We start from the raw sequence: 13,674 nt of genomic DNA, 5'->3' as shown, positions 1-13,674 counted from the left end.
GGGTGTGCGCGGGGAAAAGCCTACCGTAATGCCACCGGAGAGAGATATAAACCAATAAGGAGGAAAACTTCGACCATGCGCCATAGAATGAAAGACACACACAACACACATACATATGGCGGGGAGCCATATGACGCACGTTTAAAGCTTCGTTGCCGTCTCCGGTCCAGCAAGCGAACTCGAGAGCCCGATGCCATAACGTGTCGCAAAGCCGATTAAATCCATAACCACAGGAACGCCGGATTCTTCCGGTGTTGTGTGAGGAAGCCTGGACAGTGAAGGTCTTCTACCCACTTCCCTCCGGTCTTCCTGTCTACCCACAGTTCTCCCTAATTGATTGCGAAGCAGTGCAGGACGAAAAACCCTCCTCCCGTGGGAAATATCTGCGCACACCACACCAGCAGGTTGAAGTCGGGAGCATTACGACACACGGTGGCGTAACAGGTCGCACATTGAGACGCTCAGTCGCATCACTTTCACTTGGGGCGCGTTTGGCAAACGTGTCCGGTCGTTGGTCGTCCGGAAAATACAACCCCCCCCCCCCCCACACACACACACATACGCAGGCAGTCGTTGGCGTCGGCGAGTTTCACGCAGGCGGGCGATCCACACGGCCAACCACAGCTCACAGGCTTAGTGCAGTGCAAACCGTCCAGCAGGACGCAACACAACCATCTAGACTAGTCTAGGCCAGTAGTAGCAGCAAGTAGCAGCAGCAGCAGCAGTTCTCCAAAGATGGACGGTGGTGGTGACCAGAAGGCGGCCGAGCCGCTGTACGCCCGCGATGCCGAGACGGCCGACGGTGGCATGTTCGCGAAGAAAAAGGAGGAACCCAAGTGGGTCCGCGTGATCGTGGTGTGCATCTATCTGTTTACGGTGTCGTTTGCCGCGCTGCTCCTCTCGCTCTACTACATCTTCTTCTGGACGCCGAAGATTGAGCCGTACGAGGACGACAGCCCCGAGCGGTTAACGGGGTGCGATCAGGACGATTAGCGCGGGAGTCGGCGCAGTCACACTCCCCACCAATCAATCCTTTCCCGGTTGCGGATGCAGCAGAGCAGTTACCTAGCTTTAAGGTAAGCTGCCTGGTTGGAGGGGGACTACTTCAAAGCTCTTTTTAGGTTGTTTAAGTAACAAGTAAGAAGTAACAGTGGGAATTATGCAATTCTATGCAGCGTGTGTGTGCTTGTTTGGTAGAATTTGAAGAATCCATGGCCCGTAATAGGATTAACGGCGGCACAACGTTACATAAAACACAAGTCCTCCCCGGCCCCTCGGTAGTGGCTAAGTAGTGGACCGGCAAAGGACACATTACCGAGGTCGGCAGTCCATCATGGGAGTGGATTATTGAAAAATTGCTTTGCAAACAACATTCCAAACGTCGAGCCGATCACGGTTCATTACGGTCCAGTGCTTTCTTTTGAATGGTTTGCGTACGATGCGGAGTGTTTTTATTCCTCTCTCTCTCTCTCTGAAGTAGCTTTTCACATTCGAAAACAAATATGGAGATGTTTTCCAATGGGATTGGAAACCGTCCCAATTGGCATGCAAAAGTCACATGATGGCGCAGACATTTATTTAGATTATTAATCATTGCTTACTTTGAATGTCCAACGGGAGGAGCGGGGTTCGGGCGGCATGGGGGTAAGGCTAGGTTTAATGGCATCAAGGAAAATCGCAGCCCATTTAACGGTCGGGATTAAGTGCCAGGCGAACAATGGATATCGGAGCAGCGCTAAATGCGTTTGCTTGCGTTTGCACTGACAACTACGCTGCAGGGGTTTTGTGGATTAATTTTATTTTTTTTTAAACCTTATGTATTTCAACAATTGTTCTTTTTTTCTATTTTTGGAATAATTTGGTTCGTGGAAGTGTATGGTTCGATGTTCGTATTTTGAACATACATAGTTTTGTTTTTATTTTCGGTTGATACTGATAAATTTCTAGGAAGGGAAATACTGCTCAAGAAGGTTTGTTTATTGAGGAAAAAATGAGTATGAGGAAAAAGCTTCAGTACTAGGATACTAGGAACCATCCTTAAGATGTTTGAGAACTAACAGCTCGGTCGGTTCTGACAGTATTTACACGTTTTTTTATTGCTTCTGGATTGTATTTTTTCTTTCGTCCCATGATTTTTTCGTTATTTTCTACATATTTTGTTTCACCGCGCTTACAATTTATTTCCATTGTTCAGGCATTTTTGAAACAAATTTGACAAACAAATTGAAACAAAACATTTATGGAAAACGCTCAATAAATCGAGGCACGAGTTCAACAGAATATTGAGAAGCATTCGAAATCCAGGTAAGGAAAACCCTGGAAATATAAAAGCTTCTTCTTCTTCTTCTTCTTCTTCTTCTTCTTCTTCTTCTTCTTCTTCTTCTTCTTCTTCTTCTTCTTCTTCTTCTTCTTGTTCTTCTTTTTGTTCTTGTTCTTCTTCTTCTTCTTCTTCTTCTTCTTCTTCTTCTTCTTCTTCTTCTTCTTCTTCTTCTTGTTCTTCTTTTTGTTCTTGTTCTTCTTCTTCTTCTTCTTCTTCTTCTTCTTCTTCTTCTTCTTCTTCTTCTTCTTCTTCTTCTTCTTCTTCTTCTTCCTGGCTTACCAACTTACGCGGTAATGCGCGGCCTATATAGACTTCCGAGACTTTTTTTTAATGCTGTTTTAGTTATTTTCCTTTTTTTTATTCTTCCCATATCTTTTTGGATTCGCCCCTGTATCAGTATCACGCAGCCGAATAGTCTGGTATACCAGATAAGAATAGGCCTTGTAGTTGCGATCAATGCACACAAATGCATACTTTCAATGCGGTGTGCATTTGGGAGTTTCTGGGAACAAGATGCTCGGGAAAAACAACTCGGCAAACAACAACATCACAACCAATCAATATCGACAACCCAATGGGAAATCTGTCGCTAAACAGAAACCCCACTAACCCTGTCTTTTGGAGCGCGCCATCGACTCTCCGTCGTATCCGCTCTTTTAACGACCTTTTTGACCTTTTGTGCATGTCTTCCTATAATAGTTTTATAATTTCATTTAAAACAGTACCATACACACACACACATACCCGATTCGGTTAGGTCGTTACAGGTAGCATTAATCCCCATGAGCCAAAAACGGGGGAAACAAACCGCTACCGCGTGTGCCTTGATTTTCCGCTCCAGTTTTGTTGTTGTCCCGTGAACGCGCCGTGACTCCAATCTCGGGACACTCTCCATCCGCCCCAACAAAGGAAGGAGCCAACATTGTAGTGCTCTGTGCGTGTGTGTGTGTGTGTGTACGTGCTGCATTGATTGGGAGGGAGATTTTCCCGACGCCAATGCTCAAATCGCTCCCGCGCGCTCGTGCAGGCTCGGGCCCCAAGAGCGAGAGCGCGCACGTACCCGAGCAATGGAGCGGACGTTCGCTAAAAGTGCGGGGATGGAAGGTAGGGAAAACAACTGCCATATCCTAGCCATGATTTCCACCATTGGCCACCGTTTAGTTCCGATGGACGTGCCCGAGCGAGTGGCGTTTTGCTTTTTATTTACCCGCACAGCAGTGGACTAGCAGAAAACAGCAAAAGGTGCAAATCGAGCGCACGCTGACGCTGGGTTTCGTGCGCGTGTGACCGCTCGTGTGTGTGTGTGTGTGTGTGTTTTATTTTCCACACTGAAATCGCTTGCAAAACAAAACAAAAATCCATCGCTGCGGCAAAAGCGGCAATTCGTGCCAGGCGGCGGCGGCGGCCATCCCGGCAAAGTAATGTAACACGCCACGGTGCAGTGGAAAGCGACCTCGGAAAACTCGGCACCATCAACCACTGTGCTTCTCCATCGGTGACACGCTGGAAAAGGGGCAGTACAAGACCTGCCGAAGGGAAAAACGGCACCAACCCCCGTATGCCCTTTGTTCAAAGCGCGCACAAAACGTAAAATGTAAATTTATTACCATTAGGCGCAAAACATAAAACAGATAGCGCGCGATGAGAGGGCGTGTGTGTGTTTGTGTGTGTGTGTGTTCTGAGGGTGTTTGCTTCGGTTTCCTCAATAAAAGCGAGCTCGTAAATCCAGTCCGCCGTGTGTATGTGGCGGGGCAGGCAAATGCATTTTCCGATCAAAGCGTGCATCAGAGCCGTCTCAGGTCATGACAGACATTCCGAGACTATAAATTTGTGTATGTTTCCCCCCCCCCCCCCCCCCGTGTTTCCCGTCGCTCTGTGTTTGTGTTTTTCCTCACCCACAAACCACGACCCTCATCCCGTCAGGTATTTATGAGTGAGTGGTAATAAAATCCATTTCTGGCAAATGGAGCAGTGTGGCCCCGTGTGTGTGTGTGTGTGTGTGTGTGTGTGTGTGTTGAAAGGCTGGTTGGAAAATAATTAACTTGCTTTCATCGCGCTGGATGCCGCGGGAAATGCTTAACCTAATTTTGTTGCCCCCCCCCCCCACCACCAGGCAGCACACTGACCTACGGCATATGGGAAGGACTGGGTGCCAGTGTGTGTGTGTGTATCGACTTGTATTTGTGCGCCGTTTAATTGCCGTAATCCATTTAGGGAGCGACAAATCGAATCAACGCTATCTATCAATTTGCGTTATTGCGACATACAAAAGGAAGGAAGAAAAAGGAAATAAATGAAGCAAAAGCATGGCGAGAGAGATAAGCTATGTTTGGTGGCTGCTTATCTTGAATCAAGTGGCAGGCAACGCTAGGATGAAAAAGAAAAAAAAGAAAAACAAACGATCCGAAGGAATGAAGCGCACGAAACCCACGGCAGGCCACATGTATTGCCTTTATCCAGCTTTGCGCTACCATCCCGCGCTCAGCGAGCGGTTGTTTGGGAAAAATCAATATTTGTTTCCACGCGTACGTAATTAGCCGCCCGTCCTGTGCGCCCTCATGCTGCCGTTTGGAGGGAAAATAGCACACACAGAGATGTTTGTGCAGCTCTGCGTTTGCCCGAGCGCTCGCACGCCCGCACGCGTGTGTTTACATTTAGCCGACACGAACGGCGTGTTTTGTCCCGGCAGGGCAGCAGTGGCCGGGGCAATCGCAAGCAACCGAATTCGGAGTTTATCGCACTTAAAACACAAGTGCAAAATTGCGTTGTTATTGTGGCGGTGGGAAGCATTTTTTGACTCCAGGGATATGTTGCCAGATGCCCAACATTTCTTGAAACAAAAAGCGCTATCAGCTGTTCCGCACTAGACTCGTTTAGGTTCTAGTCTGGCTCAGGAGTGTCCGAAACCGCTCACGGTCTCGCGCCGTTCAACTGCCAGTCCTTGCCACCTGAACTTGGGCCTCTATCCTTGTGGACGGCCTAAAATGACTGTGCGAGCTGGGTCGTCAGTGAGGTCGCCGTACATCTCGTATAGCTCGTCATTATAGCGGCTCCTCCATTGTCCTTCCACACATACGGGGCCAACAATCCGTCTGAGCATCTTGCTCTCGAACGCGGCTTAGAGGGTTTCGTCAGATGTCCATGTCTCAGAGGCGTATGTGAGTACCGGTACTATATAGTCCCAGCTTCGTCCGTCGCGACAGGTTCCTTGAGGTGAACTGATTTTGCAGGCTGTAGAAAGACCGGTTGACAGCCAGCGTCCTTGTGCGCAACTCAACTACAATGCTATTGTCGTTGCTGACCTTTGACCCGAGATGATCTTTAATATCTGTACGTCACGCTTACGTAAGTTTAGATTTGTTGTTGTTAGGGTCGCTGATGTTGCCACTATCAGTTTGGTCTTTGCCTCGTGTATCTGCAATCCGAGGTTCTCTGCCGCCTGCTCGATCCCTTGATATGCTTCTGCTACATAGGAGAGCCGCAGACCAATGATGTCTATATCATCAGCGCATGCCAGGGTCTGGGTTGACTTATAGAAGATGATTCCCGAAGTCTCCACCCTCGAGTCGCGGATGGCTCTCTCTAGCACCAAGAAACCCATGGCAGGTGACGTTGGCCATAGTCATTCTAACTAGCCTTGTAAGTTTGGCCGGTATTCCAAAAGAGCTCGTAGCGTCGTATAGTTTTACTCTGGCTATGCTATCATCTGCAGCTTTGAAGTCAATGAAGAGATGGTACGTGTCGGGTATGTATTCAGCCACCTTCTCCAAGATCTGCCGTATAGTGAAGATCTAAACAGTGGTCATTTGTTGGACAAACACTTCCAGCGAGATTAGGCTAAACTGTCTGATTTCTTTTCTTCGCACGAATTTTTGCAGAGCGGAGAGCATGCTTGGTTTTCATATCAATAACTGGAAAGACTATCCAAGATAATCAATTGAGACGACTGTCTAAACTGTAATGTACATCATATCACCCGACCAATGGCCAAAGAAAGGTCGGAAACATGCCACGCCAAGAATGAAAAGTCTTCATTCGCGTCAAAACGTTCTGAAATTTCAAAGGAATTATTTAAAATGCATCTCCTGCAAATGTTTGTCCTTTTTTCTATCATGTTTCTTGTCTGTTTACTGTCTTTTTTGTATTTGATCTAGGAGTTTGAATTCCAAATTCCACTTCAACACTGATGATTCGCTTCTCGTTATTTGTCCGATAACGGCAGAGAAAAGAAGACTGTTTGACAAAATGTTGTGGAAACCTTGAAGTCACTTAGCAAAACAAAAAAAAAAAAAGGTTGACTGCCAGGATATAATCATTTTTTCCTTCGCTTTTTCAACTGGAATTCGAGGTATCTCGATTACGATGATAAAATAAGCCGATGTCATAATACATTTGTGACATTTTTCAATCGTTTGGTCCATAAATAAAACTTGCAATCGAAAATTCAAAAATTGATATTGCATGTTTTGTTGCCAAGTCTTTCGTTTGGCCGTTTCCCATTACCACCAGACTTATTCTTTTAGATCTTCAAGTTTGCCATCTCAGCCAATTGGCGCTAAAAGCTTTCGTTGCACAAAAACATCTTCCACAAAGCAGTAACTATATCAATCGTGAAGTAATGTATCCAATAACAAAAAAAAATGTACCCTTTTGCTCGAAAACCTGCGCTACAGAACGATTCTGCACACTTGAACACATATTAGCACGCCCGTCGCCTCAGCGAGCCGTGTTAAGCAGCTGAACAGTAAACAAAAATGTAACAGTTGTCTAATTTCACCCATTCACCCCCCCCCCCCCCCTTTACCAATACATGCAGAGACACACTGACACACCGAGCGGGGGTTCCGATGCGATAGGCGGCCAACGGGGGAACGGCACAGCAGCAGCAGCATGAGCTACACGGCCGAGGAGAAGATAAAGCTCGCGGGCGAAGACTCGAAGGACCGGCTGTACGAGGCGAAACAGAACCAGAAGGCGATACGCATCCTGACGGTGGCGGCGTACGTGCTGTGCGTGTCGCTGGTCGCCATCATGCTGTCGCTCTACTACATCTTCTTCTGGGATCCGAGCACGAACCCGATGCAGCAGAAAACGCAAACGATCGGTCGGTTTCGGGGCGTTTGCGACAGCCGCCGGCGATTTTCACCGGAGTGTATCTCTAATTTGTGCTTCCCTCTTTTTCTATCTCCCCTTTGCACCCTCCAGATACCCTTATCATACCGGACCATCTGGCGATCCGGCTGGCGAACCGCAGCGAGGTGCCGGCGAGCCGCTTTTTCCACACCTTCTACCAGCACCTGGTGCAGGATCGCGTCGTCAAGATCCGGAAGGAGGTGCAGATCTCGGAGTCGACCAATCTCACCAAACTGATCGAGCTGTACCATCAGCAGCAGCAGCAGCAGCAGCAGCAGCAGCAGCAGCAGCACCGTCCGGGCAAGCAGTCGCCGCCCGACGGTCCACTCTCCTACCAGGTGCAGGCGGAACAGCAGCCAGGCTCGGCCGCTAGCGATGGGCCCCGGCTGCACACGGACGAGGACGACGGTAGCGACGATTACGAGCAGAGCGGCAACTACGAGCTGTACTCCAACCACACCACCATCCAGCTCGATGCCGATGAAACCGGGCCGCAATGAGAGGTCATTCTCGCTGCATTGCTTGGAGCCCGCAGACGCACCCCCGGCTTAGTGTGCTGCACACACACACACACAGCGGATTACAGTACAGGATTAGTCACGACTATCTCTCACACACACACACGCATCTTGGTGCGGAACTATACATACAGGAATTGCGCGCACACGTTTTCGTACGATTTTAATGCACCAAACACCACCACCCCCCGCACGTAACTGCTACAAACTGAGGAAGAGGAAACAATTATTATATACCTATATAAATATATACATATATACACGGCACCGACGGCAGTACAGGGAAGGTATGCGCTGCGAGAGGTGGCATGAGGGACAGACGAGCGCGGGCGCGTATCCGGCGCATGGTTTGTTGCGCACGCCTGGGGAGGAAGGAAAACGCGTGCTACCAGTGGAGTAGAGTGTAACTTTGTGGCCTAAAACCGAATTAACGTGCGTGCGTGTGTGTGTCACTAGCCCAACCAAATGTGGGGAACGCAAAACAAAAATCAAATCTCCAAAACAGACACACTTTCCCAACCCATCCGAGCGGACCGTGCCAAGGCCGCGCGGCGGAAGATGAGTTGGGCGGGCAACTCTTGCAATAAACTGCACACCCAGGATGTACGGGGCAGGTAGGGAAGGGGGCACCATACAAAGACAGCAGCTATCGGTTGTACCTTCAACCCCCCCCCCTCCGCGCCCTTTGGGCGTTTTCCTCTCCCGCGAATGTTTTAAACGTGAAGATATTTAACTATATTAACGGATAGCGTTTTAGTACCTTTTTGGACGAGCTAGCAAGTTTATAGCGAGCGAGAGAGAGAAAGAGAGAGGGTGTGTGAGTGTGTGTGTGGAGAGAGAGAGAGAGAGAGTATAGTTGTTCTCCTGTTTGATTGTAGAGCCCTCTAGGAGCACGTGGTTAGATAGTAGACACCACCGGAACAACAGGTCTTTTCTGCATCCGCTGCCTGTCATCCGGTTCGAGCGTAGAGCGATTGCAGCACCAGCAGCAGCAGACCATTACACCAAAGAAGAATGCTTTAGGGAGCTTTGTTGAAGGTAGCACACATTTACCAATGGAGGCACACTTGATTGATTGAGGAGCTCGTTCGACAGCAGCAGCAGCAACAGCACTTCGGCATGATTGTATTTCTATTTAGCCTATACACACACACTCACACCCACAGACACACACACATACCCATAGGTATCACAACCCAGCAACAGCAGCATGAAACCCAACAATGAAACCGAACAAAAACCGTACTCAACATTTGACTTGTATGAAACAATAAAGAGTTTTTCGTTTTACTCTGCACCACACAGTAGCAGCTGAGCGCTAGCGCCCGCCGTCGCCTTCCCCTTGCTCGTCGTCCAGCTCGTCCGCCAGCGTGCCGCTGTCGTCGATCAGCTTCTTGAGGCACTCCTTCATCGACATCCGGTCGAGGTTGCACACCTCGCTGAAGCTCGCCCGGGTAAGCTTGCTCGCCATCCGGCGCATCTTCTCCTCCTTGATCAGCTTGCGCGCCTCCAGCTTCTGCTTGCCGGTGTACTTGCCGCCTGCCGGTCGGGAGGCTCCCGCGCCACCATCGTCCTGCTGCTCCTCATCATCCTCCACCTCCTCCGTTTCGGCGTCTTTTACTGTGCTTGATTGATTGGTGGTGCTACGCTCGTCGTCATCGTCGTCGTCAGCGTCCTGCAGCGAGGGCTGCAACCTTCCGCCCACCCGCCGCAGCTTGGGCAGCGGGGGGACGGTGCCGGCCGCCTTTCGCGAATGCGTCCGGTACGGCACTTTGGTGAACAGGCTTCGCTTCCGCCTTTCCGGTCGCTTTTCTTCCTGCACACTTTCCACTTCGGCAGCATCGGGGTCGTCGTCTTGCCCGTTGCTGCCTCGCCCGGGCGGCTCCTTCTCGATCGTTTCAGCTGCATCGTTTTCCTCCTCCTCTTCCTCCTCCTCTTCTTCCTCTTCCTCTTCGCTGTGTAGCGACACGGAACCGGTTGGCTCGGGCTCGATCGCCGTACCCGCGCCGCTACCGTCCAGCACCGCCGACCACCGCAGCCGGTCACCGGCCAGATCGTACCGGCGGCGCATGATGAAGATGCACGGTCTGGTTTTGATCTTCACCGGCAGCACCGACCGGTACTGCAGCCCGATGCTGCTGAAGCACTCGACAAACTCGACGATCTCGTGCGTCTGCGACAGCAGCCGCATCTTGTCCGAGTATTTGTCCTGCGCCTCGGTCAGCAGATAGTCGAACCGGTGCAGCATCTCATCGTCCGGCCGCAGGTTCTCGAGCTTGCTGTAGCTGCAAAAGACAAAGAGAAAACAGAGAGGAATGGTTTGTGTTAGTCGAGATTCGAGCGGGCCAAGGGATTTGTGCTTACGTCCAGTCGGAGTTGATCTGAGCGAACCGCGAAACGCCGCTCTGCGCAGACAGGTTGTCGATGTGGACGGACACGTTCATTTCTCCCGCCGCAAGTCGATGGAAGCTGAGAAGTGGGAAAAGCGCGCGCGTATTATACGGTGTAGTGTTGCCTAACATTCTGAGGCAGCTTATGGGCTGTGACCGACTTACCGAGAGATGGCCACTCCGCCGGGATAGTTGGTGCCAGCGACCAGCAGCAGAAACATTGTCAGCAGCGTGTTCCCGAACAGATGGCCGATGCACACGAACGAAAGAAACTTGTTCCACAGACTTTTCTGTCTGTTTAACCATCTGAAAAAACAGAGGGGGAAACCGGTACTCAAACACGTGCTCAGTCACACAAACCCCCGGCGACTCACAGTCGGTTGCACGCGCAGGCTGCCGCCACGTTAAACAGCGGAAAGACGTAGATGATGAAGCGCAGCTCCTTGTGGGGCAGGAAGGAGAACAGCAGCACGAACACGACCGCCGGCACCACCAGCGACCGGATGCGCGTCTCCAGGTAGAGGCCGAGCGGTACGAACACGATCGAGAGGCCCATCGCGCGCGGCAGCGCGGAGTAGACGTACCACAGGAACGGCGAGGTGCCCCACTCGGAGCTCTTGTTCTGCACCGTGTTGAACCAGAACACCTCCGCCTCCGGCCACAGGAGGCGGCGCCAGAAGTAGCTGTCCACGGTGACGGTGAGCGCGACCAGCAGCACACCTGCCGGGATGGCGATGCGCAGCAGGGCGGGCAGCGAGATGCGCTGGTAGTACAGATCGTACAGCAGGTACAGGCCGAGCAGCATGGCCAGCTCCGCCCGGAAGATGATGATGGCCGCGCCGGAGCAGACGACGAACCGCTTGACGCACCGGTTCAGCCAGTAGTCGATCGCGAGCAGCACGAGCGGCAGCGCCATAATGTTCGGCAGCGGGCGGCTCATGTAGAACATAAAGTGGAACTGGGTGGCGGTGATCAGCATGAACCAGACGCCGACCGTCACGCCGAACCGGTGCAGGATCGTTTTCTTCAGCCGGCTCCAGGCGAACACGACCGTGCCGGCGAGCGCAAACCGAACTGTGGGGAAGGACAGACAGAACCGTCAAGGTCTGGTCGGGGGTAAGCCTGGCGCAGCATGGCGCACACCATCTCCTACCTGCATACTGCATCCAAAACTTGTTGATCTCGAACAGCTCGAGCAGCGTCGCGATTGGCGTCACCAGCAGCGTGATGAACAGCGGGGCCAGAAAGGTGCGTGGCACCACGCCCGGGAACTCATGGTGATCGTACTGCAAGCAGAGTAAACAAAAAAAAAAAAAAAGCAGAGAGAAATTTTGCAACAGTTGGCGTAAAATGGCGCTCCACCCTCCCAGTCCACTCACCTCGGTAAGGTTCGTCCGGTGGTAGAGCAGATCGTGGATCGCCTGCAGGTTGAAGCTTTCCTCCACCTTGGTGAACGGCGTGTACACGCAGTGGGCGGCTGCAATCAGGAACACCAGCACCGACATCGCGTCCTCCCCACAGTGTGTATGTGTGCGTGTGTGTTGCTGCTGCTACCGAGCCCCAAACATAGAGCGCACTAATCCGTGGCCACTTCGTTTCGCCGGAAAAAAGGGGTCCTTTCGAACGGCTGCTGCTTGAATGGCTTCTGCTGGCCAGTCGCTTTGCGGCTGACACTTTGTTGGCACTGTGTATGTGTGTGTGCGCTCCCACGTACGTCGCGCGTACAGCGAATTGTGTCGGTCGGCTATTTTTACTAGCGTCGAGTAGATCTAAAATAAAACCGCAACAGGCGCATCAACGCAACGGGCCGGCTGTGGTCTGTGGGCAGGGCCGGACGGACGGACCAGATCGGTAGGCCGGACAGGGGGCAAGCGAGGCATAACTCACATCATCTATGCAAAAAAATTCACGTCATCGCTTATTGGTTGGCGGTTCGGGCAAAAGGTTTTTGGCACAGCTTCAATCGTTGTAGCAGCAGCAGCAGCAGCAGCAGCGGCAGCGATTGTTTTCGTATTAGGCCAACTTGCAAAGCGGCTCTCTCACCGCTCCCGGCACGAAGAAAAGGCAGGATCGTAGCGACGACTCTGGACTCGCCCCGTATTTTCAGTCACCGGACGGTTGTGTTGTGTTTATGCAGTGTTTGCAGAGCTGAAACAACAGGACGACACGTTCAAACGGGCATTGTGTCGCCTGGGGGATGGCGACAGCAACGTATCGAAAGCACTTGCGAGGCAACCGGGGCCAAACGACTCACCTGGCCGGCGGGCAGCTCCACAGCTTCTCTAGGGCGAGGGCAAAGCTCAAAATAAATATCACAACAAACGTGCACCGGGACCGGCTGATCCTCGTCCTCGGATCGTGCGCCCGCTGTCAACTGCTGCTAACGTCAGTGGTGGCCGCTTCCCACCAACAGCGCGCTGTTGGCATCGACAAAGATGACGTTTTCGCTTCCTTTGGTTTGTTTTGATATCGACCCGCACAGTGGGCCCGACCGGGCGTCCCCCAAAATCGGCCTGATTTAGGTATGCGGAGTAAAAGTCAGCCAACAAACTGTTGGTTTGGCTTGGAACTTTCCATTAGCTTGTGAAATGCCTTACTATTGTGATTAGGAAATAAAATAAAAACATTTCTCAGGCAGCGTTTCTTGGGAGCGCCTAAATGTCTGCAATTTGTCAAGCAGCGATGGTGTTTACAGTTCAGAAGGCATTATTCATTAGTTCCGTAACGCCTGCAGGATATATTGAACTGTTTTAATAATCTTAGCAAGTTATTACTTTTTTCAGGGTCCCAAATGTATTGACCCACTTAAAAAAAAAAAGGTAAACGTATACATTCACCATTGCCGATGTCCTGCTTCGAGTAGGTCCGATTCTGTGCTCCCACCACTACTCTGGATTCATGAATTTTTGAAGATCAATGCATGCAAGATTCGTAAATTTTTGCAGATTCGATTCGAGATATGAATGAATCTCGACGAAAGATTCATGTAGCATAACACTAGATGGAACCTTCAAGTTGCTATCAAATTTTATGTTTTTACCATCAACTCTTCCAAACGTGCAAATGTTATGTCGACCTACGGTTACGTCGGTTCCTATGCAGATTTGCATGCAATGCTGTGTACAATATAGTCTAAAGCATTTTAGATTAGTTTGCCATAAAATATATCTGTAATTTTATATTTTTATAATAAAATGATGCAATAAAATATCCAATCTAATGAATCAATAACCGACATCAAATAAAAAAAAGCTTATTTCAGTAAATACATCATAAGCCCGCAATGGATTAGATGAACTGGGACATGGAGGTA

The 13,674-nt window shown here is 50.5% G+C and overlaps 2 protein-coding genes and 1 long non-coding RNA gene across 8 annotated transcripts; 1 reads left to right on the top strand and 2 right to left on the bottom strand.

Moving 5' to 3' along the window:
- The first annotated feature begins 413 nt into the window (after window positions 1-413).
- LOC1272166 (uncharacterized) lies at window positions 414-9,268 on the top strand. 5 transcript variants are annotated; one of them, XM_311045.5, is made up of 3 exons: window positions 414-1,076; window positions 7,137-7,424; window positions 7,526-9,268. In XM_311045.5, the coding sequence occupies exons 2-3, from the start codon at window positions 7,211-7,213 to the stop codon at window positions 7,951-7,953; spliced, it is 642 nt and encodes a 213-aa protein (XP_311045.3). In that variant the 5' UTR covers window positions 414-1,076; window positions 7,137-7,210; the 3' UTR covers window positions 7,954-9,268. The 5 variants fall into 5 exon arrangements, with proteins under 5 accessions (XP_311045.3, XP_061502075.1, XP_061502067.1 ...); XM_061646091.1 differs by lacking the exon at window positions 414-1,076 and adding an exon at window positions 3,325-3,424; XM_061646083.1 differs by lacking the exon at window positions 414-1,076 and adding an exon at window positions 3,470-3,562.
- Window positions 1,875-3,205, bottom strand: LOC133391484 (uncharacterized). Its single transcript, XR_009764989.1, has 2 exons — window positions 3,065-3,205; window positions 1,875-3,010 (listed from the first exon to the last, which is right to left on the bottom strand). It is a non-coding gene; the product is annotated as an uncharacterized LOC133391484 (long non-coding RNA).
- Window positions 9,224-12,843, bottom strand: LOC1272167 (probable Dol-P-Man:Man(7)GlcNAc(2)-PP-Dol alpha-1,6-mannosyltransferase). 2 transcript variants are annotated; one of them, XM_061646042.1, is made up of 8 exons: window positions 12,616-12,843; window positions 12,249-12,509; window positions 11,741-12,130; window positions 11,515-11,647; window positions 10,736-11,435; window positions 10,527-10,667; window positions 10,336-10,440; window positions 9,224-10,256 (listed from the first exon to the last, which is right to left on the bottom strand). In XM_061646042.1, exons 3-8 carry the CDS (start codon window positions 11,864-11,866, stop codon window positions 9,290-9,292), a joined length of 2,172 nt encoding a protein of 723 aa, XP_061502026.1. In that variant the 5' UTR covers window positions 11,867-12,130; window positions 12,249-12,509; window positions 12,616-12,843; the 3' UTR covers window positions 9,224-9,289. The 2 variants fall into 2 exon arrangements, with proteins under 2 accessions (XP_061502026.1, XP_061502029.1); XM_061646045.1 differs by lacking the exon at window positions 12,616-12,843 and having other exon boundaries at window positions 12,249-12,551.
- Between the last annotated feature and the right edge of the window lie 831 nt (window positions 12,844-13,674).

The sequence above is a fragment of the Anopheles gambiae genome, chromosome X, assembly GCF_943734735.2.
Source record: "Anopheles gambiae chromosome X, idAnoGambNW_F1_1, whole genome shotgun sequence".
NCBI lineage: Eukaryota > Metazoa > Arthropoda > Insecta > Diptera > Culicidae > Anopheles > Anopheles gambiae.
This window is presented reverse-complemented; position numbering and strand designations above follow the sequence as displayed.